The 25,712-nt window shown below is 48.1% G+C and overlaps 1 protein-coding gene across 1 annotated transcript in view; it reads right to left on the reverse strand.

Annotated features, from left to right (window-relative positions):
- The window catches only part of SH3PXD2B (SH3 and PX domains 2B), a 119,618-nt gene that overhangs the window by 28,590 nt on the left and 65,316 nt on the right, over window positions 1-25,712 (reverse strand). Inside the window, exons 5-7 of the mRNA XM_055554636.1 lie at window positions 21,270-21,361; window positions 13,449-13,474; window positions 5,541-5,675 (exon numbers count right to left, since the gene is read on the reverse strand). Of these exons, the coding sequence (XP_055410611.1) occupies window positions 5,541-5,675; window positions 13,449-13,474; window positions 21,270-21,361 (253 nt within the window). The remainder of the gene's footprint in view (window positions 1-5,540; window positions 5,676-13,448; window positions 13,475-21,269; window positions 21,362-25,712) is intronic.

Here is a 25,712-nt window from a genome sequence, read left to right on the forward strand (position 1 = left end):
TACCCATGCAGGGCTTCCCAGGTGGTGCTAGTGGTAAAGAACCTAACAACTCAGGAGACATAAGAGATGTGGGTTTGATCGCTGGGTTGGGAAGATTCTCTGGGGGTGGGCATGGCAACCCACTCCAGTACTCTTGCCTGGAGAATCCTATGGACAGTTGAGCCTGCTGAGCTACAGTCCGTAGGGTCGTAAAGAGCCGGACAGGACTGAAGTGACTAAGCACACTCGTGTTTATCGACTGTTAACTGCTTCAGACAGGCTAACGGGAAACCTGCTCTGAGCCTGGGACAGGGCTGGGGAAGGGAGTCAGGGGTGGGGATGTGGAGAAAGGTTGTTCTAAAGGACAAGCGTGAAGAAAGTAGCTACCTTCACTAAGGTGAGCAAAGGACTTATCATTTTTACTTGTATTTTATTATCCCTACTGCACAGACGAAACTGAGGCTACAAGAGACAAGACTTGTCCAAGTTCACAGAGCTTATGGCTGGGCTGAGACTTGTACCCAGGGCTCTCTGACACAGAAACCACTGCCCTAGTAAGTCATCTGAGACATTGATTTTGCCTCTGTTCATGTCAAGGTAAACCTGGCTTCAGATGTAACAGTTTGAGACGCTGTTCACTCAGACTCAGGCCCTCCCTCTTTACAGAAGGGGCTCTCATGGGGCCTGTGGTAGGCAGAGTAATGACTCGGGTGGCAAACAGTTACAATTAAGGTTGCAGACAGGATTAAGGGTGCTAATCCGCTGAACTCAAATAGGAACATCCTGGCTTATCTGGATGCTGCTGCTGCTGCTAAGTCGCTTCAGTCACATCCGACTGTGACCCCATAGACGGCAGCCCACCAGGCTCCACAGTCTCTGGGATTCTCCAGGCAAGAACACTGGAGTGGGTTGCCATTTCTTTCTCCAATGCACAAAAGTGAAAAGTGAAAGAGAAGTCACTCAGTCGTGTCCGACTCTTAGCGATCCCATGGACTGCAGTCCACCAGGCTCCTCCGTCCATGGGATTTTCCAGGCAAAAGAGTACTGGAGTGGGGTCCATCGCCTTCTCCATATCTGGATGGGCCCAATGTAATCTCAAGTGAGGCAGAACAGTTCGGGGGAGATGTGGGTAAGGAAGAAAGGCATAGAAGGGGGCAACTGCTAGACCTAAGATGGAGGAAAGGACCACAAGCCAAGGGATGTGGGTGGTCTCTAGAAAATGGAAAAGGCAAAGAAGCAGATCTTATCCAGAACCTGTAGAAGGGAACATAGCCCTGACAGTGCCTTTTCGTCCAGTGGGACCCATTCTGGACTTCTAACCCCTCAAACCATATGATGATAAATCTGTGTTAAGTCTGTAAGTTTGTGGTATCTCATTACAACAGTCATAGGGCATCAACTCAGGGCCCAAACGGCTCATGCACAGCATGAATGGGAAAAACAGGATCTGCTCTGCAAGATTACAGACCTCCAGGCTCTGGAGACCCCAAAGGAGAAGGGCAAGAAGGGGCAGACTGTGAACTAGCTTCCTGGTCTCACAGGGAGGCCTTGGCTTTCAAGCTCCTTGAGGCAGAAGCGACCTTCAGCTTTGCTTGACTGGGTGCACCTCTTCATACATATTTCGGTGGCTGAGCAGTGTGGGTGTGTATGTATGTGTGTATATGAATGAATGGGGTTGATAAACCTGTGGAAAACCAGGAAATATGCCATATATGTCTTCCTAAGGACTCATCTTTGTAGGTATGTGTGTGGCAGATAAAGAAACTATCACGATAGCAGTATGTGTTCCATTATGAGCCCATTTTACAGATGGGGAAGCAGGGTTCAGAGAGGGGCAGTGACTTGACCAACGTCACAAAGAAAGTGGTAGAGCCGAGATTCACACCCAGGCTGTCTGGCTTTGAAGCCTCAGCTCTTAACTCTTGGCACTAATGCCTCATACATTGCTGGAGGAAGAGTAAATGGGTTTGGCCACAGTTTGGAAGCAGGTTGTTTGGCTGTGTCTTAAGATTTAAAATGTGCCTATCTTATGGTCCTGCAGTGTTCTGGGTACGTGCATGCTAAGTTGTTTCAGTCATGTCCAACTCTGTGAGACCTCCTGGACCATAGCTTACCAGGCCCTCCTGTCCATGGGATTCTCCAGGTAAAAATACTGGAGTGGACTGCCATTTCCGCCTCCAGGGGATCTTCCTGACCCAGTGATTGAACCCATATTTCTATGTCTCCTGCACTGGCAGGCAGGCTTTTTACTAGCGCCACCTGCGAAGCCCACTGCCGTGCCAAGAGACAGTCACAATGTATACATAGATACACTGTTCATACTAGAGGAAGAGAAGACTTATAGTATGCCATCTCTCCAAGTAGGGTGCAGATGTTATGGGAATAAGAGCTAAAAGTTGACTTAAGAAAGAGCACCTTGGGACTTCTCCAGGGGCCCAGTAGTTAAGAGGGCTTCCCTCGTAGCTCAGTCGGTAAACAATATGCCTGCAATGCAGGAGACCCAGGTTCGATTCCTGGGTTGGGAAGATCCCCTAGTGAAGGAAATGGCAACCCACTCCAGTATTCTTGCCTGGAGGATCCCATGGACAGAGGAGCCTGGCAGGCTACAGTTATGACTGAGCGACTAAGCATACACCAGTAGTTAAGACTCTCTGCTTCCACAACAGGGGGTGCAAGCTCGATCCCTGGTTGGGGAACTTGGCATCACCAAAAATAAAAAAAATTTAACAACAACAACAAAAAACAAAAAAGGAAAAGCAAGCTGCAGGTCAAAATGTACAGAATGATACACCACTGGGGTTAAAAAATCTATAAAATATGCATGAAATATGACCTGTATGTATGTGTGTACATAGTTATACATATACACATGCATATGCAGATATGCATGCATATACACATGTACAAATGTGTACACTGTGCATATACATATATGTACATACATGTGTATACACATATATACACATACTTACATACATCTGTGTATACAATTATCAAGAAGCATTCACCCCAAACTGACAGAAGAGCAACCTGTCTGGAAAGGGGACCAGGTAAAAAGTTGGTGGAAAAAATTACATTTAAACTTTATCATTAATGTTTCAAGAAGAACATATCCATATATTACTTGTGTAAGTAAAACATAATTAAAAATAAATGTTGACTTTGTGGACCACTTGAACATTTGAGCATCTGCCCTCTTTCCCCTGCTGCCCTCTGGACACACCAGGCTCGTCTTCCACCCCATCCCTGCTCCTCCTCTCCTCCCAGCAACATGTTCTTCCTAACATCACTCAAGGGGCCGAAGCAAAGGAGGGAAGGGGGGTAGGTGCTCCCTTCTTCTTGTCTCCATGGAGCATCCCAGTCACACCCACGAGCTGACTATACTCATTTCCAGGAATTAGAACGTCACATGGCCTTGGGGCCAGCTGGAACTGGTTAGGAGTTCCAGCTCGGCAACCTGTCACGAGATTCTGGGTGAGTGACCGAGTCACTTGGAGTCTTAGTGTCTTCAGCTGTGAAGCAGGAATAACAACTGCTATATTGAGTAATCAAGGAGTTTTGGTTGGCTAAATGCTCATCTCCTGACTAAAGGGAACACAATCCAGAGACTGCTGGAAATGATTTTTCCCCTTTTTGTTGGACCTTAGCTAGTCACTGTGGAGAAGGCAATGGCACCCCACTCCAGTACTCTTGCCTGGAAAACCCCATAGATGGAGGAGCCTGGTAGGCTGCAGTCCATGGGGTCACGAAGAGTCGGACACGACTGAGCGACTTCACTTTCACTTTTCACTTTCATGCACTGGAGAAGGAAATGGCAACCCACTCCAGTGTTCTTGCCTGGAGAATCCCAGGGACGGGGGAGCCTGGTGGGCTGCCTCCTATGGGGTCGCACAGAGTTGGACACGACTGAAGCAACTTAGCAGCAGCAGCAGCAGCTAGTCACTGGGATATCACAAAGATTGGCCCACTAATACTAGCCAACGTCACATTTTAGCCACAACAAAGTCAGTGGATTTATGCCTCTTTTTCCTGGAGAGGGTCTACTTATGCCCTGCTCCTTGATCTCTGTCTTCAATGGTGCCAATGCCCTATTCTGGCTAAAAAAGACAAAAGGGAAGGAAATTCATATTTTTGAGCACTTGCTGTGTGCCAAACACAGGCTTGGGCACTCTCTATGTATTGCCTCATTCAATCCTTGGAGCACCCTTTTTGATGAAGCGACCTGCACGGCTGTGAAATGCGGAGTTCAGGTAGGAACCCAGGCTAAGTGCCTCAGCATCTCATCACACTCTGTCCTGTCCAGTATCCAGACAAACGTTTTATGGTGCTTCTCTTTATTGCATTTCACAGATAATGTGTTTTATTTTTTTTTTAAATTGGAGGTTTGTGGTAACCCTGCATCGAGCAAGTCTATCAGTGTCATTTTTCTCACAGCATTTGCTCACTTTCTGTCTCTGTGTCGCATTTTGGTAATTCTCCCAATATTTCAAACTTTTGAATCTTAGCCACTGGACCACCCTGTGATTGGTGATCTTTGATGTTAGTACTGCAAAAAAATTATGACTCTCTGGAGGCTCAGATGATGGTCAGCAAGGGAGTATTTTTAGCAAGGGAGTATTTTTAAAATTAAGGTACGTACGTTGTTTTTTTGATACAATGCTATTGCACACTTAACAGATTACGGTACTGTATGCTATGCTGCCGCGCTGAGTTGCTCAGTCACGTCCGACTCTTTGTGACCTCATAGATTGTCGCCCACCAGGCTCCTCTGTCCATGGGGATTCTCTAGGCAAGAATACTGGAGTGAGTTGCCATGCCCTCCTCCAGGGGATCTTTCCAACCTAGGGATGGAACCCAGGTCTCCTGCATTGCAGGCAGATTCTTTACCATCTTAGCCACCAGGGAAGCCCAAGAATACTGGAGTGGGTAGCCTTTCCCTTCTCCAGGGGAACTTCCCAACCCAGGAATCCAACCAGGGTCTCCTGCACTGCAGGTGGATTCATTACCAGTTGAGCTACCAGGGAAGCCCACGGTATTGTGGGCTTTTATTTGCACTGAGAAACCAAAAAAATTCACGTGATTTGCTTTATGGCAGTAGTCTGTAACTGAACCTGCAACATCTGTCAGGTCTGATGGTATGTGAACCGAGGTTCCTGTGACAGCAAGAGGGCTGAAGCAGGGTGTCCATCCCGCCAGAGCCCACAGCGGACAGATCCTTCATGAGGACTCCCATGGCAGCCAAAGGCAAGCCAACAGAGCAAATTTCCGCTGCAACGGGGGGCTCTGTCTCCAGGTGCTTTGAAACTAGAAGGAATGTCCATCAGATGTGAACCTCAGGACAGTCGATAACATGTGACCCAAAGGATGCTGGTGAGTTGTGACCAAGTGGGATACTCAAGCATTGTGATCAAACAAGGTCAGATCTCTAGAGAGTCATCAACTGGATCTGTGGAAACTGACCAGCCTGGACTGGCTACTGCCGTTCCTGCAGTCCCCAGTGCTCCCTGTCCCAGGGGCTTGCTGACAGTGCAGGGCGGAAGGGAGGGAGCCCAGGCCCCTACCTGACTCGTTCTTCTCGATGATGTCCACCACTTGGCCCACGCTGAGGCTGATCTCCGAGCTCTCCTGCTTCTGGTAGTCTGCCACCACCACGTACTGCTCCAAGACCATGGGGTCCACTGAGGTCAGGTCGCCCCCTGGGGGTACAAATTGTCATCACACAATCCGTGTGAGAAGGAACAGGAGCCGGGGATAGCGGGTAGGTGGGTCATGAGGATATTCCAGTTAGAGACAGAAGCTGTGGCAGGACTGGTCTCAATGGTCACCTCAATGGATACTTGCCCCAAAGAGGATGACAGCCTAGTGGGAAAGTTCATTCATTCGTATCTATTTATCCATCTATCGATCTGCCATTATTTATCCATCACTTCCACTCAACTAAGCACCCACTCATCCATCCAACCAAACATCCATCTGTTGCCATCCATCCATCCAAAAGGAAATCAACCCTGAATATTCACTGAAAGGGCTGATACTGAAGCTGATACTTGTCCACTTGATGCGGAGAGCCAACTCATTGGAAAAGACTCTAATGCTAGGAAAGATTGAAGGCAAAAGGAGAAGGAGGTGGCAGAGGATGAGATGGTTACACAGCATCACCAACTCAATAGACATGAATCTGAGCAAACTCCAGGAGACAGCGAAGGACAGGGAAGCCTGGCGTGCTGCAGTTCATGGGGTCACAGAGAGTTGGACATGACTTAGCGACTGAACAACAAGTTTTTGATTGATGCATTGCTGGAAACAACCAAGATGGCAGACAAAGAATGAGCGGGAAAAGGAGGTTACATTAAATGGAGTGGTCAGAGGACCCCTCTGGGAGGTGATGTAAAGCAAAGATCTCTGAGACAAGAAGGCATAAAGAAGTGGGGACAGAGCAACGCAGGCAGACTGTCGGACAGGACAGGCCAGGAGCCTTCTAGGAACTGGAATGGGGTGGCTGAAGTCCAGGAGCAAGGAGAGGGCATTCCTGTCTGAGATCACTTTGGCAGGCATGGGCCAGAGCAGGGAGGGTCTGCTGGACCAAGGCAAGGAGTCTGGATTTTTTTAAACCCTAAAGGAGAAAGCCATTGAAGGGCTTTAAGAAGGGAATGACAAGATTTACATCTTTCCAAAGACAATTCTGGCTGCCACATGGAGACTGGATTAGAGCCTAGCAAGAAAAAAAGCAGCAGACCAGATGAAGGCTGTAGATTTGCAGACAAGACAGGATGGTAGCTTTGAACGAAGGCAGGGGCAGTGGGGGAGAGGCGACCCAAAGGAGGCTGTTTCCACAGGATGCAGTGCTGTGCAGCCCTAGTTAAGTACTAAGACATATCTGATAAATCAATGAAAAGCTATCACAGGATATGGATAATGTAAAGGGACATCAGACACTCCAAACAGAGGGGGCAGCACTTTCAGAGCAGCAAGCTGAATGTGGTGGGAGGGCAGCCTGGCTCTTGTTGCCACCAGGCCTGGTTTTCTGAAAGTCCTGATTCGAAGTATTTTCCCTTATATTATTTCCATAAACCGCTAAAATAGCCGTTTATATTCTGTGTCCAAATACACCCATACAGAGCTGAGTCTGTGCATCTCTTCCCAACTCTGCTGGGTGGTGCCTTACTGAAACTGGCCATAGTGGGAGTATTTACACCATGGAAATTGGCAAATGCTACAAAGCTGGGCTTTCCATCAGAAGGCTGGTTGTGAAGTATTTATCAGCAGGCCACTGCACCCAGCCTCTGGCATTCAGAAGCAACACAAGAGCCCTTTGTTAGAACCATGCTTTCTGCATTTCTGAGGCAGAAAATCAGAGCAGGGCATGGTAGCCGGGTGAAGGGTCACTGCATTTTGGCTCTGTGACCACGCTCTGGCCATTCACCCTCCCAGGCTGAGGGTCACAAAGCAAAATGGCAGGGCCCCAGGGTAACCTCGCTACACATACCCTGGGTGGAGAAAGCGTGAGAACAGAGAAAGAGCAGAAAAAAAGAGATGGAAGATGTGGAATGAAGGTTCAGAAGATTGGGAGGGAAGTGGCCCCATGTGAACGCCTACCACAGGCTACCTCGACACAACCGCCCTGAAGGTGGGTATTACCACTCTCCTTTTATGGACAAGAAGACAGAGGCTCAGCTATCAGGTGACCTGCCTCAGATCCCGCAGCTAGCTGGTGACAAGGCCAGATCTGAAGCAGGTCCATGTGGTGGCAGCAGGTGAGAAAGAAAAGATGGTAGGAAGGAAGGGTGTCTGAGGTCTTGCTCTCCTCCTCTGTGGGTTCCCCCCGACCGCCCCCAAGTCTTATTTCTTTGCAGCTTCAGGGTGGTCTTCACTACTGCCAGCCCTCTCCTCCTGTTACCTCTCACCTAGGTCAGTCTGCAGAGCTGACTTCCTCCCAGCCTCAAGCAAGACAGACAGCCCAAACCAGCCCGGCCACTTGAGCGCTAACACCTTTCAGTGGCCGCAGAGCAGGCTGGTGCCTGGCCCCCTCTGCTGCCCTTCTGGACAGTGACCTCCTGACCGGCTCCTTAACCCCCCGGCACTGTGCTCCTAGGAGGTACTCTCCTGTGAATGAGTAAAACAGACGCTGGCTTGCTGGAGGCTCTTGGCTCAGGTCATCGTGAGCAGGAGACACATTCTCTAGTGAATGCAACAGATAGAAACCATGGGTCTACAGGTTTACCCCAGAATACAGCCTGCCCTGGGGTCTGCAGCCCCAGGAATGCAGCTACTCTTCTGTTTTAACCCCTTTGGGGCTGGGTTCATGTAACCACACTTCCCTGGGTCTCCACTGGAGACAGAGAACTAGAGAGACAGAAGAGAAGCGTCCATGTCAGTCAGGCTGCAAACAGAGACTGCTGCTCGGGTTAGTGCTCAGACAGCCCAGGTCTTCTGGGCAGGCTAGAGGGGCCAGGAGGTGTCTGCACACATGTGTGTATGTGTGTGTGTGTGGGGGTGGTTCTCTGCTGCCCCTAGAGGTGGCCGTCAGGACTCACCCTCCCAGAGCCGCAGGCCTGATGTGGGAGGACCTTCTTGCTAGCACTCTATCACCTCGCTTCACCCACATCCTCATGAAGCCACATCCTCTGCACCAGGGTCTGAGAAAGGCTTCTTGGGGCCGGGGGTGCAGAGGCGGGGCACCCTGTGATTGCTCTCCATCGCGCCTCTCCAGTGGGTCCTCCACTGCAGGCAGAGCGCTCACTCAACGCTACTCTGGTCACGCCACCCTCTGCTCAGCACCTGCTGTGGTTCTCTTGCGCCCTCAGGTCCTCCATGACTTGCACTGTTCTCTTCTCTCTGCTGACACTTTTTGGCCACCTCATTCCTGGCTCACTTGTAAAACTGGAAAGCATGCAGGCGCCTTTGCATAGCTGTTTTTTCTGCCTGGGATGTCTCCTCTTCTCCTCCGCATTCAAATAGGAACTACCTATTCTTAGCCTCCTAAGTGGCCTCCTGCTGCCAGCCTTGACCCCTACAGTCTGTTCTGGACACAGCAGCTAAAAGAATCACACTTAAAAAGAAAGTGGATCACAGTTCGAAATTCAAGGCCCGGCAATGGCCTTCACTTCATTCAGGAAAAGTCCCACTGGCCTACAAGCCCTCCCTGGTCTGTGCTGACAGTTACTTCTCCCCCACTCTCTCCAAGGTGGCCCAGATGGCTACTTCTCCCCCATTCTTTCTTCTGCAATAAATAGACTTGCCTGAGTTTTAGCTTGGCACAGGGCTACTTGGAATGAGACTCCTTCACACTGGGAGTGGTCACATGACTAACTGTTAGCCAGTAGGATATAAGTAGAAGTGTTCTATGTAACTGCTTGGTAAAGATCATTACAGGAGGGGCTTACTGTATTTCACCCTTTACTTGTTACTGCTGGCTAAAATGTGCAAGTGATGGCTGGTGCTGCAGCAGCCACCTTGGGCCATGAGATGACCTCAGAAAATGCTGGCCACGTGTGGCAAAGCAGCAAGACAGGAGTCTGGGTCACTCCTATTGTCAAACACAATATTACTTCTGGACTATCTATGGAATGTGAACTAAGAAACACAATTAAAAATTTAAAGGCACAATTATTTTTAGTTACTATGCTCAGGCCTCCTTGCTACTGTTTGATAACACAAAGCAATGTCCACCTCAGGACACTGAATTTACTGTTCCCTTGCCAGGGACAAGTTTCCTCTAGATATCTGCAGGGCTTCCTCCCTCCCTCCCTTCCTTCAGGCTCCTGCTCAAGTGGCGTCTCATCAGAGATGTCCCCTGACCACCCTGCCCTACTTCACGACTTTTTATTTCGTGCCACCATGCTTTTTTTAAACCATCATGGGTTCTATACATCTCCTCGTCTCCTTGTCTGTTTTCTACTCTGGAACATAAGCTCCCGTCAGGCTGGGGACTCAGTTTCTTGCTTACTGCTGTACCCACACTCCCTAAAGGCTCACAGGCCCATGGTCCATTTTTGTGCAAGGGGAGCAAAGAATGTACTTTTATGTTTTAAAACCTTGTAAAGAATAAGAGGGAGAATAAAAAGAAGAGTAAACAAAAAAATTACTATTAGTGACAGAGTCTGTATGCAGCTTGCAACGCCTGAAATATTTACTATCTGGCCATTTAGAGAAAAAACGTTTGCCAACCCTTGACCCCAGAATATGAATGGCATCCGCAAAGGCTTAATAAATATTTAAAAAGAAGAATGAATATTTTAAAACAGCTTTAAATTACTTCTGACCTCAGGGAGACACGCAAATGCCTTCTCACATGGCATTTACACTGTTTTATTTTGTTTACACATCTGTCTTTTCTACCAAACTGTGAGGTTATTGCCCACATGATGCTGGCCTTTGCATTCCCTGGGGACCTAGAACACTGTCAGGCACACAGTAGGTGCTTAATAGACAATGAACGAATAACCATGTTGGTCTTCTTCACGCAGCACAGAGGCTAGGTGAACATTTGTAGTGTGAATGAACAAAGGGTGAATGGAGACATCTAGAAACCCTTCCCACTCTACACAGCTCGGGCCTCTTCCTGAGAACACTCCGTGCTGAGTCCATCGGCAGGCACCGGTCCACCTCACAAGCAGCCAAAGACTACTCCTTCTTGTCTGTAGGGAGGGACAGAGGCTCTGGTTAAGTCAGGGTCCAGGTACTCTGTCCAGAAAGTTGAGCAGTTGCCGCCTGCTTCCAACAACTGATGGTCCAGCGGTACCACATACAATTGTCAGGACTCTGGTCAATGCACTGATCTATTCATTTCTGCACCAACTCTCCTCACCAAGCTGCCAGCCAGTCTAGGATAACCATGAGCAGTGATGGGACTGGGGAGTGAGGGGACTCACGGTGAACAAGACATGAAGTCAGGAAGTGAGGAGGGCAGGGGGCAGGGTGGGGGACTCAGCGCTGGCCTGAGCGGGCCAGGTGCTGGCTCAGGACTCAGGGATGGCACTCATTCCAAGACTTGCTCAGGGGCCAGGGCTGAGCCTTACTAACATCTCCTTCCTATTCCCCTCTAACAGTAGCTTTAGACTGTAGTTTCCTGCCACTAAGTGGCTCAGAATTGGAGCTGCTTTTTCAGCATCAGTTCTTCCAGGGCAGGTTACCTTCATTTTACCCAGAGGACTCAACTTATCAAAAACATCATTCGATCTACAAGGAGTCTCAAACTAGGCCACAGGCCATTTAAGTGTTAGGTGGAGACATCTACTAGAGGACGATGATATTGCAACCAGGCTTTATAATGCATAGTAATCACAGTACTTAGAAGCTGATACAGATAGAACGAAGTTCTAGGAGTTATAAGCGTGAAACCAAAGTATTTCTAGATAAGAAATGTCAATCCTGTGGTTCAGCAGGGAACAAGAGAGAAGGGAAAGGTCAGGAGAAAGGAGGAGCTTTGACAGTGGAAGGGCAATTTTATCATTAAGGAAGTATTATACTATAAAATATCCTCAAAAGATAATAGCTTTCACCACCACAAAAGCTTTCTGTTTGGCTCTTTTTTTTTTTTTTCTTCATGATGGTAGCTTTAGAATTTTTTAACTGATGAGTAATGGTAAAGCAGGACTTTATTTCTAGAAATTCACTATACTGTCTGTCTTGCTGAAAGAGCCCCCAAACAAGAGACTACTTCGATAAGTAAAGGGTAGAAAAAGCAGAAATAGATGGTCCTTAAATAATCACATGCTCTGTTAAATTTTGGTAAGAGGATTTTTTTTTCCTGCAGGATGAGCAGAATTTGAGACCACATTAGCCAACGTCTGCAGGAACCAGCCAGCCAGCCACAACAGGCCCATTCTGGAGAGATAAGCCTTCTCCAACTCACAATTCTGGCATAGAAACTACAGGGCTTGGGCTGTCAACATTAAATCCTTTTTGAATTTAATCAGGGAGGCTTGTTCTAACTTAAAGGAAGTGTTCAAAGGTCAGATAAAAAAATAAGGCTAATCCCAGCAAGGATTCTTAGTCTGAATGAAGAAAGATGCTATTTTCCACCCAGTTGAACTATAAATAAATCCGTCCCCCATCATTGCAGGTGAATGATGTAACAGTGGTCACCACAAATTATAGAGCTCCTTCTTTCTTCTCCAGACCGGTCCCCTCATTAAGCCTGTTCTGACTGAATACCTTGGTTTTCACCAACCAGAGCTGTCTGTTTCCTCCCTCCCTCCCACCCGTCCACTCCAAGAAAGTCTCCGCACACTCAAAGCCAGAAACACTATGACCGGCCTAAGACTGTCTGCTTCTCTTCTCCTCTCTGCTCTTTTCTAAGAAACCTATCATTATCCTCAGGGTTCAAGGGCTATTTGTAGCTTTAGCAGGATGTCACGGCTCCGGCCAGTACCTATTAAGCAAGAAAGCAGAGCTATAAACAGACTGATGGGGGAAAGGCTGGAGTTCATGCATGACCCCATACCTTAAGGCAAAGAGATGCAGTTCTTTTCTACTTTTCCCTGCAAGAATAGCCTTGGGGCCTGTAAAGCTGACCACAGGCCTGGTATCCAGGGGGAAGTAAAGGGATAAAAGATGTTGAATTTGGCATTATTACTGATGCTGGATGAGAACACCTTTGTGCGTTGAATGAGTAATAGTAGCATAAAAAGAGCATATATATCCTTAGTGCATGCCACACACAGTTCTAAGTGCTTTACATATTATTATATTAATAAATCCTATAATAATCCTACAAGGTAGAATACTATCCTTATCCCCATTTTACAGATGAGGAAACTGAGGCCCATCATAAAGAAGGCATCCTTTTTCACTTCGGGGATCTCTGCTTGGCCTCCTCTCCCCTCTTCCTTATCAACCCCCTCAAACTTCTTGGAGTTCTAGATAAATAAAAGAATTTAGAACTCTGGAAAGCTCTGAAGGCCATGTTGCCTCCAGATGTGGCACAGGCTTGGGCCTTTGCAGACATGCAGGATGTTCTTGGGCTGCAGGAGGATAAAGTTGGGCGATTGTGAATCTGAGCTTATCAACCCCAGGTCTGTGAGAACTCAATCTTTCCTCTGCACATACTCAAAATCTCACCTTCTTTTTTTCCACAATTGCTCCTGATGAAAGAGTCATGCTGTCCAGGGAATGAAAGTGCATTAAGAAGGCAGAGAACTGACTATGTGGAAGTGAGTATGGGAGCTGCCTGCAAGAGCAGTCTTCACTGCCCACATCAGTGGCTGATTGAAGGAAGCTCACAGACAGGCCTGGCACGGAGGCTGGCAAATGGATCAGGCCCAAATCTACTGCACACTCGCATTTCTGAGCTTGCATGCTGTCCCCTCAGCCCCAACTGCTCCTCATTATCCATCTATCCATCCATCCATCCATCCATCCATCCATCCCATCGCTGTATCCCCCATGTGGTGCCCAGGGCCTGGGACATCGCTCAGTAGGGGTATACTAAACATCAAAGCAATAGAAGAAATGGAAAATATTCTTACCAGATTTCTTTTTCCCAACATGTTCCCTGTATAGGAAAGAATGGGGGTGGGGAAGAGTAATGAGTCAGTATCTCTTGTGTATTGCTACAAGTTATTCCATTAGGAAAAGGAGACTTTTCCCTCCCACAACATCTCCAGTGAATGAACGTAAGATCCACGTCAGCCCCAGGGACCCAGACCTCCTTAAAAGAAGGAGTTCCTTTTAATTTTCTCCTTTTGCTCTGGTGCCCTGGGGACAGCATCTGCACTCTGTAGAGGAGGGGGCTCCAGGGAGTTGATGGGCAGGGGTGGGTATGCAATCTGAAATCAGGAGGTAGACCCCCACGCTGCACGGGGCCTGAGGCCACCTCATCAGGCTCGGGGGCGGCCTTGCCTACCCTGAGCAGTGCCCTGAGCTGAACAACTGGGGCAGGAAACTCTTGGTGGTGAGGGGAATACATTGCACCCCTCCCTCATGGCGACACCCAGGACACCATTACGGGCTGGAACCCATACAGAATGAGCAATCACGTTTTATACTTGTGAACCACGGCAGAGTTTATACACACAACTGCGTTATGAACACAATGTTACAAATGAGGGTTTACAACATACTTTTAAGTAAATTATCCCATTAGTAAAGAGCTGTCCAGTGTTACAGAAAGTAAGATGAGATGGTTGGGTTGAGAGAGATATTGTGGCAACAGCGGTATTAGCTAATACTTACCACTAAATTCCTGATAAATGCTGTTAACTTGTGCCAGGATCCTGCTACGTATTTTGAGTTCACTCACTTAATACTCATAATAACCCTCAGAAATAAGTGCTCTCTAAACGCCCATTTTATGGATGAGGAAATTGAGACACAGAGAGGCTAACTAACTCGCACAAGGTCACACAGCTTGCAAGCAGCATGGCCAGGGTCTGAATCCAAGTCTGTCTAAATTTTTAAGGATTGAGATACAATTCACTTGTCATAAATTTCATACTTTTAAAGTATAGAATTCACTGTTTTTTTTAGTATTTTCACAAAATTGTGCAACCACTGCCACCATCAAATTCCAGGAAATTTTCATCTAAAAAGAAACCCCGTACCCCTTAGCAGCTCCTCTCCATTGCCATTCCTTCCAGCCCTTGACAACTATTAACACGCTTGCTGTCTCTAAGGCTCTGTCTATTCTGGACGTGCACTATGAATGGAATCATACAATAGGTGGCCTGTGACTGGTTTCCTCCATGTAACATAATGTTTTCAAGGGTCATCCATGTGGTAGCTCACATCAGTGTTCCATTCCATTTTATGGCTGAATAAGATATTATTCAATGGGATACCATTATGTGGATAAATCACACTCTATCTGTTCATGGACATTTGGGTGGTTTCCACTTTTTGGCTATTATGAATAATGCTTTATGAACAGTGTACACAAATTTTCATGTACATATTTTTATTTCTCTTGGTTATATACATAGAGATGGAATCGCTGATGAAACAGTAACTCTAGGTTTAATTTTTGAGGAATTGTCAGGCTGTCTCCCACAGAGGCTACACCGTTTACATTCTCAGCAGCAACGTAAGTAGGTTTCAATTGCTCCATGTCCTCAACACCACTTGTTACTGTCTTATCTTTCTGAGTCCAGCCACGATAGTGGGTATGAAGTGGTATCTCCCTGTGGTTGGGACTTGCATTTTCTGATGCCTAAGGATGCTGAGCATCTTTTCATATGCTCACAGGCCATTTCTGTATCTTTTCTGAAGAAATGTCTATTCAGTGTCTGATTTTAAAGTCTGGGTTTTTTAATAATGTTTTGGTGTAATCTGAAAAGTTGGGGAGCGGGGAGCTAAGCTCTGGAGCCTGAGGCTGCCCTTCTGCATGTCTGGAAGCAGCAGCAGGGCTGGGCCGGTCAGGAGTGATGTCCTCTGGCCAGGCGTTGTCCAGCGAGGCCCAGTGTCACACCCTGTGTGGGGGAAGGCGAGGGTGACGGGAATCTCCCTGCTCACAGTCCCTGCCGTCCACTTTGGACAGGGTCCTGGTCGGAGCGCTGTACCTGGACTGACCCCCAGGACCCTCCCATCACTCCACTCTGCAGGTGGAGACACGGAGGCCCACAGAGGTGAGGCGCTTCTCCCAGGACTGGAACCCAGCAGGCCTGGCTGGAGCTCACTCTCTGACCAAGCCCCGGACAGTCCTGCGGGAGGAGCTATCCTTAAAACGGCCGGGTTCAGGACACACCAGCAAAGGCCTCTAAAGTCTGCTTTTAAGCAGAGCGCCCTCTGCCCGCATGGCTGTCCAGGCTGTGACCTGGATCGTGGTACGGGACGCCTGAAATGCCGGCTCCCGTCCTGCCGTGTCCCCGCCGCCGCCGCTGCACTGGCCCAGCTGGAGCGGGGAGTGGGGGCGGCAGGGGGCTCTCGGGGTCAAGCAGCAGCTGGTGTGGGCTCACACAAGCACACTATTTCCTCTGTGCGACTTGCTTAGGGTGATCCCAAGTTTTCCCAGGTATGGCAGCAAAAACCCTCCCTTTAAAAGCACCATTTGGAACCCATGATGTCTTTGCTTAGAAATGCTGGTCAAATCTCCCAATCTCCACTGCAAGCCCTTACTCAGGGCTGAGCATCAGAGGCTTGATCAAGGGACTAACGCCACTGAGCGGCTCCCTCACAATTCATTACTCCCTAAACAACAACAGCTAGGTGACGCTGTCTACTGTGGCCCCAGAGCCACCTCTTGGGCTCTCAGCAACTAACTTCCTTCCTTCCTTCTTTCCTCCCTTCCTTCCTCTTCAAAGTCTGGCTTAAGGACAGGAAGGCATCACTAGGAAAGTATCTGTCATATGCCTGACACCATTATCACCCTTTACGAGCAGGATATTGCTTCACCAAGATGTGAGCAAGGTTAGCTACGCCCACTTTACTAATGAGGAAAGAGAAACTCAGAGATGTCAAGTCATTTGTCCAAGGTCACAAAGCAGGGAATGGATAGACAGATAGGAAACTTCCCTTTCCTTCCAGGAAACCTCTGGGAACCAGATAGACACACTTCGCAGGATGCCGGTCAGCTTATCTTAGCTGTTACTTTGTGCTTTGGGGGAGTACAGTCTAGGCTGTGTTTTGTATTTTTAGTGCATGTTCTTATTTGCGGGTGTGTTTGTGTGTGTGCATGCACACATGTGTTCACATGCTCACACAGCCTTTCCCACAAGTCTAGAAATCTCCTGAGGGCAGGTGCTATTTTTCTCTTGTATTATTCCTGAGGGAAGAAACGGAAATGATCATTAAACACTATAGGTTGTGGTCTTTTTTATTTTTTGTTTTTAAATAATTGGAGCAGTAAGATTTCTTCCAGCACTCAAAAGGTTATAGCTGTAGAAAAAAACTTTAGATTCTCAGCACATACCGTCAGTTGAAATGAATGCTAATCGATTTAATGAGTAAATATTAAAAGAAACCCCAAACCATAAATCAACTAGAAAAAAATTAAGGGAACTATCTTGTGTCTGAATGGTAACTGCCCTTCTTAGACCGAAAGCAAGTGAAAGAAGTCACAACTGAAAAAACTGGGCACCGGATTTGACTTTGCAAAAATATAAAACTTACGCACATCATAAAATCCAGAAACAAAATATAAATGCATGATAAAAGGGACAAATATTTACAACAAATACAGCAAAGCTAATTCCTTACTATATAAATAACAAAATATTCCTTACTATATACAACAGTAAAACCAACAGAAAAACCGAGCAAAGAGATTTTCCCCTTCCAACCACGAGTCAAGAGCTTCTTTTTTTTTTTTTTTAAGAGTTTCTTACTCTTGAACTTTAATGCCAACCAGCTTGCCTCTTTTCTAGCTCAAAAAAGTGCCCACCAGCCTGTAAGGCTCCCCAAGGCAAGAACTGGGATTGTTTTCCAGGCTTTCAGTGTGGGTGGCACTTGTGGGAAACATTTAGGAAATTAACTCACTTGAATGGGTTGACCCTGTCTCTGCGGGGTTTCGCCCGGAGATGTGGGGGATGGGAGAGCCATCTGGAAGGCCTGCGAGAAAAGACTCTGGTCCTCCCATAGGAGAACAAGCATCTACACACGGTACCCACTCCTTCCAGGGACATACTACAACCAAACAGACCAACTAGCTTCTTTCTTAGCATCTCATAAAAGATTGCAGAATCCAAGCATCTTGGCCCTGACAGCCAAGGAGATGTGAAAACTGTGTACCTACTATGTGCCAGGCACTGTGCTAAGCCCTTCACACATACAGCCAAACCTCACAATGACTGTGGGTCCCACATCCATGGAGTCAACCAACCCTGGATTGAAAATGTTTGGAAAAAAATTTCCAGAAAGTTCCAAAAAGCAACACTTATATTTGCTGTGTGCCTGGCAACTATTTACAGAGCATTTATATTGCATCAGGTATTATAAGTAATCTGGAGATGATTTAATGTATATGAGAGGATGCGTGTGGGTTTCATGCAAACACTGCACCATTTTCTATAAGGGACTTAAGCATCCATGGATTTTGGTATCTGTGTGGGGCCCTGGAACCAATTCCTTTGTCAATAATGACAGTACTATTATTTCCACCCAAGAAGTGAGGAAACGGATTCACCTGAAAAGTATAAGAACAAAACTCTAACTCCAGGAAACTGGAGAAAATCTATGTTTAGAATTTTCTAATAATACCCAGGGGGCACCATCATGATTTCAGCCCCCAAACTCCAGAAAACCAGCACTGATCATGTCCTAATCTCCCCATTGTTATTTCTGTTCAGTCTCCCGGTAACCCCATAATGTGGGTGGGGCAGGGGACGTGGTCTCATTTCACAGATGAAGTCAGTGGGGCGGGAGGGGAGGAGAGGGGGTCGCTCTGCCCGGGGGGAACAGCTGGCTGCCTGGCCAGCAGACCAGAAGTGCCCTGTGGGCACAGACTGCATCTGCCACGTCATCTCCATGTCCCCCGTGCCCAGCCCTTGGGCCTGGCAGTGGGCAGGCCCTCGATACCTATTTCCTGAATGGATGAACAATGCTGGCACTCCTAACTGGGAACAGCACTGGGTTTAGACCTCCCAGTCCTGTGTTCCTTCTGCCAGCCCGAGCCAGCCAGTAAGTGGGGAAGGTCATGCCATGGCACCAGCCTCCCTGACACCCCGGGCCCTCTAGGGGGCTGGCTTCCACCCCGCATGCCGCAGCGTCCTTCCTTCCTGCACAGAAGTGGCCAGACTCTTCTCCAGCACAGCAGGCTGCCCCAGGCCTGGCCCTTGCCCATCTCTGCAGATGAGCTGGGGTGAGGCCTGCTCAGAGGCTGGGGATGCACACACCACTCTCGCCAAGCAGGAGGCTGAGGACATGCGAGTGTTAACACTCACAAGGGGCACCTGGGTGGCAGTTCTTAACTTCAGGTCCCTGAATGGGATCTGACAGAACTGAGGACCTCCAGAAACTGGGGCGTTTTTTGTTTTTTTTTTTGAGAAGGAAGAAAGCATTTATTGGGTTCTCTAAATGTTCTGTGATCCTCCTCAAAGTTAAAATCCCTGGGATGCTGAGATGAGGCAGAAGAAAATCTGGATGTTATAGAATCCAGTGGCCCAGGGAAGCCACACCCAGGTCAGATCTGCCCCTCAGGGGCTGGCGTTTTGCCCTTCCTCCCGTGGGTACCGAGTCTGGTTTGTAGAGTGCTGGCCAAGCACTTTTCTCTGCATCTTGTCATTGGACTCTTGAGCAAAGCTGCAAGGGAGGTGCAATCAGATCCACCCCATGAGACAGGAGAGGGGAGCAGGCGTGAGGAGCAGCCTGCCCAGAGCCACTCAGCTTAACAGTGGCCCAGCAATCCTCCCGGTGAGGGCCTACCGAGGGGCATCCTGGACAACTCTGGGATATAAACAGCTATGGCTGGGCACCCAGAGAGGAAAAAATACCATGGGCCACCACTTTTTGAGCTCTTGGCAGGTTCCTGGAATTTCTACTTGTGGTAGCCACTCCATCATCACTATAACCATAAGATACATTGCTATTCCCATTTCACAGGGATGGAAATCAAGGCCCAAGGCTACACAGCCCATGTGTGGTAGAGGCAAGATTTGAACCTGGATGTACCTGATTGCAAACCCAGACTCTTTCTCTTTAGTCTGGTTGTCCCTTTGGTGGAAGGTATACACAGAGCTTACATTCAGACTCAGGGAGACCTGGGGAAGAGTCACCTCACCTCTCCCAAACTGTGTGACCTTGGGCAAGTGTCTCTCATTACCGTGAACCTCAACTTCCTCACCTGTAAAATGGAATGACAACTCCTCCCTGGCAATTCTGTGAGACAATGAAGTAGGAACCGAACACGCTATGCTCCATATCCTTTGATTCACCTCTCCCAGAAATGAGACTCAAAGCCACAGGCTACAAGCCTGAACTTGACAGTTTAACTCGACTGCCTGGGAGCACTGCAGACAAAGATCCCTTGAGAATATTTCACCATGTCTTGTTCTGTCCATAAAAGCTGGGGAATGTTGACCAGGCGTAAATGATGAAGACACCAGGAACGGAAATATCAGCCAGGATGGGCTGCAGGCCCAAGAGCAGATTTATACTTATTCTGCATCTTTCCAAAAAAATCCACGGGTTGGCAAGGCATTCCCTTGTGATGTTCTGGTTCAAAAGATTTACTGGGGTCCCTTATGAAATAGCCCCCATACTTCTGTAGGCTGTCTCTGAGAAGGTATATTCACTTATGCTGGGCTTGTCACAGGAAACGATATTTATTACAGAAAGTTAAGTTTATCACCTGTGGATAGTTAAGCCATTAGTCCTGAGTGAGCAGCTCACTTTGGGTGACCTCCAAACCTGATTCTGCATGTCGCTCTGTGAGTGTGTATAAATGGCTTGATTCTACTTGTTAGAACTCTTTGCTGCTTTCACCTTACAGGACTATTGAAAAACTAAGCTTTGTGTCTTCACCAGATTCACTTCCAGAAGGCAATGTGGGTCTTTCGAGCCCCACCTAATACTGAACCCATGAGAGCCTGGCTCACTGCTGCTGCTCTGGGCAGTGAGTTATGCTCCGAGCTAAGAGGAACATTCGCACTCCTCCCAAAACTGTGCCTGGCTGGAACTTCTCAGCTCTTCCTGCCAGGGTCCCAGTGGACCCCCAAGCCTGTCAGCTCTTGCTCCTAGGACCCACGACAGCCCAGCACCTGTGATCTGTGTCCTCCACTCCCTCTACTGTGACTTCTCCATTAGACAGATCCCTTCTTTCTGCAAACAGGCAGGAGGCCTCTTCCCCCAAAAGGGCTTTTTTAAAAAAGCACCGTGCATAAGTCAGCGTTTCCTGCGGGTGCCACCCACTGCTGGCACGAGAAGGCCGGAGGGCAGGGGGTGTTGGGTTCTATGCGATGTGCACTGCACGTTGCGGGGTGGAGGGGGAGGGGAGGGCCACGCAGGCTGTCTGCTGCAGGAGAACAGGACCACACCCTGGTCCCGCCACTTGCTAGCAACGGGGCCTCCACGGGGTCTCCCTCACTCACACCCCCGGTGGTCGTGTGCACATCCGCCCTCGAGGACAGGGCACACGGTCCCACCTCGGGGGCTCACCGTCTCCCGTTCACGTGCCATGGGGAGCGTAGGGCGTTAGGGATTTCAGAGGTGCATGCGGCCGGCGTCCTTCACCTGTAAAACTCACCTACGCCGCCTGTGGTCACTGAGGAGGCCATAAGAGGTAAGGCCTGGCAGGGGCTCCAATGAGAGAATCTAGTTCCGTTTTTACTTAGCTTTCCTGTATTGATCCTGGGCTGGCTGGTCCGGCAGGAAGGAGGGCTTTGAGAACGTGCCTGAGGGAGATCCACAAACCAACTTACTCTTTGGGGGGATTCAGGTCCTCCGGTCTTGTTTCAAAGAACTGTAGCACCTCATCACACTGGGAGATATACGGGGGCAGCTGGATCAGGGCCTGGGGAAGAGACAGGCAGGCGAGCTCAACGGAAGGGAAGAGGGGTCGGGATGCAGAAAGTCAAGACTCCATCATGATCACCCACCCCCCAGAGTTTCAGATTCAGTAGGTCTGGAGTGGGGCCTGAGAATGTGCAATTCTAGCAAGTTTCCTGGTGATGCTCCATGGCTGGCTTAGGGAACACACACACATAGAATATATACACACATATATTACAGGCATACTTTGACAAATAATATGTACATATTTAGACAAAACAATAAATTGTGAACAAGGTCCTATAGAGCACAGGGAACTATATTCAACATCTTGCAATAAACCATAATAGAACAGGATATGAAAAAGAATATATATATATATATACGCATATAGCTAAACCACTTTGCTGTACACCAGAAACTAGCACTACATTGTAAATCAACTAAACTTCAATAAAAATGCTTTTAAAAATTGTGAACTTCATGCCCTGTCATTATTTCTCTATATCACCGTCTCTACGGGACACTCAGTGTCTGCTGGATAGAAATCTCAGGCTTTATTCAACTAGCGGCCTACTGACTGGTAACAATTAGGTTGTCTCCAATGTGACCCGCCCACGTGTCCTAACTCACGGATCTGAGGGGTCAAGCGAAGTGACTATTTTATGATTTAGGTAGAGGTCAGAGAGGTTGAAATACCCAGGACGTCCCACTGCTCATGTCCATGTTCATCTGCCCCTGTGGCTCATCATTTTAAGGAGCCTCAACTGTCCCAACCAGTTAGATAAGGAGGCAGCGGGGGTGGGGGGAGGACACAAAGTGGACCCAGGCATTTCTTATGCTGATTTATCTACCAACAGCTATTCAATGATTCAACAGACATTTACTTATGCCCAGCACTGACTGATTTCTGGGTCAAACAGGACAGAATTACAGGGTACATCCCATCATGAAAGGATCTGAAACAAAGACCATGGCTCCAAAATGAATAAACAACTTAATTTAGCAAATATTCACTTAAACCCCCTCTGGCACAGGTTCTGAGGATGCAAATCTGAGTGCAGTAGAGCTATTTCATGTACACACTTTATTATAAACTTCCGAGCAGGGAGAGGGCCAGTGCAGATACTGGAATTTAAACAGCACGGCTGTGCTATGGAGTGAGGCAGGACCCTGCTCTCCCCGCAGAAGGCCTCATTCCCTGGTGCTTCTCCTATGCCTTCTTACCATGCTGAGTGTTGAGTCTGGAGTGAAAAAGATTTGTCTTGTAATTCCTGTGAAACAAGGCTCTAAAAGCCATCCCCACACGAAGTGATTTTCTAACCCTACCATGGACGATGATGGACTATGGAGAAATGGCTGGGGGGTCTCGATTGTGGCACCTTCTACAGCATTTTCAGGGGGTATTTTGCCCCTCCATGATTTATCTTTCTGGTTTTAAAGAAGTTTTAGTTGTGGTAAAATATACATAACATCATCACCATCTTGATCATTTTTACGTGTCCATTCAGTGGCATTGAGTACAGTCACGCTGGGGTGGGACCATCATCACCATCCACAGGTCTCTTCTCATCCTGGGAGACTGCAACCCCGCACCCAGCAAATAACAGCTCTCCACTCCCCTCCTGACCGGGCACCGCATTTCACTTTCTGTGTGTACACATCTGACTGTTGCAGGCACCTCGTTCATATGAGGGCAATCACACAGTACTTGTCTTCTTTTGACTGGCTGGTTCACTTAGCATCAGGACCTCAAGGTTCACCCACATTGTATGCAGTGTGCCAGAATCTCCTTCCTTTTCAAGGCTAACCGGTATTCCATTGTATGTATATGACACATTTGTTAATTTACCCCTTGAGATTCAAGTGGGCTGCTGATCCAACAGGACCTTTGAGTCAGGATCTGACTTTAAGTCACCTCCCTTCTCCTGATGTATGCTGCTGCTGCTAAGTAGCTTCAGTCGTGTCCGACTCTGTGTGATCCCATAGACGGCAGCCCACCAGGCTCTCCCGTCCCTGGTATTCTCCAGGCAAGAACACTGGAGTGGGTTGCCATTTCCTTCTCCAATGCATGAAACTGAAAAGTTAAAGTGAAGTCGCTCAGTTGTGTCTGACTCTTCGCGACCCCATGGACTGCAGCCTACCAGGCTCCTCTATCCATGGGATTTTCCAGGCAAGAGTACTGGAGTGGGTTGCCATTGCCTTCTCCTGATGTATGACCTGGCCCAAATCTAAAGTGGAGAAGTGGGTGGACATGTTTTAGTAGTGTGCCTTCCTGGTCACTGTCAACTTTCTACAATGGATAAGGATAGAAGGATAAAGGATGTTGGCTTGAAGGGCCTGGTATCTGTGACTCACTGATATTTTTTATTAGCCTTGCATAAGTATCTTCTGCCCTGCAGCAACTTCCCAGAACCAGTCTTATCCAGGCCAGAGGCAGAGAGCTCAAGAGGGAGAAAACGGATACCACCCCCCCACCTCCCATTTCTGACCCTCTTTCTGGTTTGGAACAGTATTTATTCTCATGCTGTCCTGGGGCTCCCTGTGGGTCGCTCTTTCCTCTGAAATCCTGCAGTTCTTGCAATTGGAACCACATAATGAAGGAGCTGATCATACTGTGCTGGACTGTGGTGTGTCCTGGCTGCCTCGTGGGCAGAAATCTTGCGGCTCCCCCCAGACTGCAAACACCACATTCCCTTTCTGTGGGCTCAGCACTTGACGGCTCCTAAAATACATCTGTCTGCATCATGTCATATCATCCTGAGAGGGCTGGCCCACTCTAGAGATGGGGAAATGGAGGTTCTGGGGAGGTTAACTAGGCTACGTGGGGGCCAAAGGAGCTGACTCCAGCTCCTCTACCTCAAATCTACAGAGGGTTTCCTCCTGTACCTTCCCTAGGTGCCTCGACAGTGCCGAGAGGGCCTTGATATCTGGTCCAAAGTGTCTGCTGGATAAATGAGGATGAGGCCTGGAGGTGGCCACAGTCTCTGCCTGGAGGGGGTCTATCTGCTAAAATGGGCAGAGATCCCAAAGGACCAGTGAAGAAGGGTCAACGAGGCCCACAGAAGACAAGACCACGTTCTCTGTTTCTGAGCAATTCCTAAAGACGTAAAAGCCCAACCAAACCCCTGAAGCATAAAATAAATCCAAGTTGCTCATAAAGGGCGGCTCCAAATGCTTTGATACTTCCAAAAACATGACCCGGGGCACAGCAACAGTTCTGCTTCTGAAATACCCCAGAATCATTTCGTGTTTGGTCAGTAATGACAGAGAACCACAGTTCCAGGAAAACTCTGGTTCTGTTCCCCGTGGAATGGATAGATGTGGCTACTTGACATAGGGCACAAGGAGAGATGAGGAGAGCAAGTCCTGCTTGTCTGTGTAACGTCAGACAGGTCCTGGGTCTGCGTTGGCCACATTCTGGCACCTCTGAGCTTCAGTCTGTAAAACGGAAATAAGTAACACCCTACCTGGACGGTTACTTGTGCTACAGAACAAGTGAGCAAGTGTTTATCATACACTAGCTGCTTGATAAACATGTGGTTAACCCTTTGGGCCTCTGGACTGTACCAAGAACAACAGTGTGCTGCTTGCTTCCGGGGTGAAGGTGATTCAGTTCAGTAACAGTGCCTCAGCTAGAGAGAGAGTTTGTGTCTTCAACAAAATTTTAAGCGCACAGCACAGGACTGTTGGCTGCCGTACAGCAGATTTCTAGAGCTGATTCTTCTTGCTTGACTGAAACCTTGTGCCTATTGATTACTAACTCCTCACTTTTCTCTCCCACCAGCCCCTGGAAACCACTGTTTCACCTCTTCTCTTTTTAGGTCACACCTGCAGCATTCAGGACCTTAGCTCCCCGACCAGGGATGGAAACTGTGCTCCCTGCATTGGAAGTGCTGGAGTCTTAGCCACTGGATGGCCAGGGACGTCCCAAACATTTTACTCTTTGATTCTACAAATCTGACTATTTTAGATGTCTCGAGTGAGTGGAACCATACAGTATTTGATCTTTCTGTGACTGGCTTATTGCACGTAGGATAACGGGCTTAAGGTTTACCCCTGGTGCTGTGTATTGCTGGATTTCTTCTTTGTATGGGCTGAATAGTATTCCACTGTATGCACACGCCACATTTAGGTTGCTTCTACATCTTGGCTACGGTCAACAGTGCTGCAATGAACACGGGTGTGTTAACATCGCTTTCAGATCCCGATTTCAATTCCTTTGACAAATACCCAGAAATAGGATTGCTTGACTACACGACAGCTCTATTTTTAATTTTTTGAGGACCCTCCATACTGTTTTCCATAGCGGCTGCACTTTGCGCTCCAGCACGGTGTGCGAGGGTTCCAATTTCCCTGTATCCTCACCAGCA

Source organism: Bubalus kerabau, chromosome 18, assembly GCF_029407905.1.
Source record: "Bubalus kerabau isolate K-KA32 ecotype Philippines breed swamp buffalo chromosome 18, PCC_UOA_SB_1v2, whole genome shotgun sequence".
Lineage (NCBI taxonomy): Eukaryota > Metazoa > Chordata > Mammalia > Artiodactyla > Bovidae > Bubalus > Bubalus kerabau.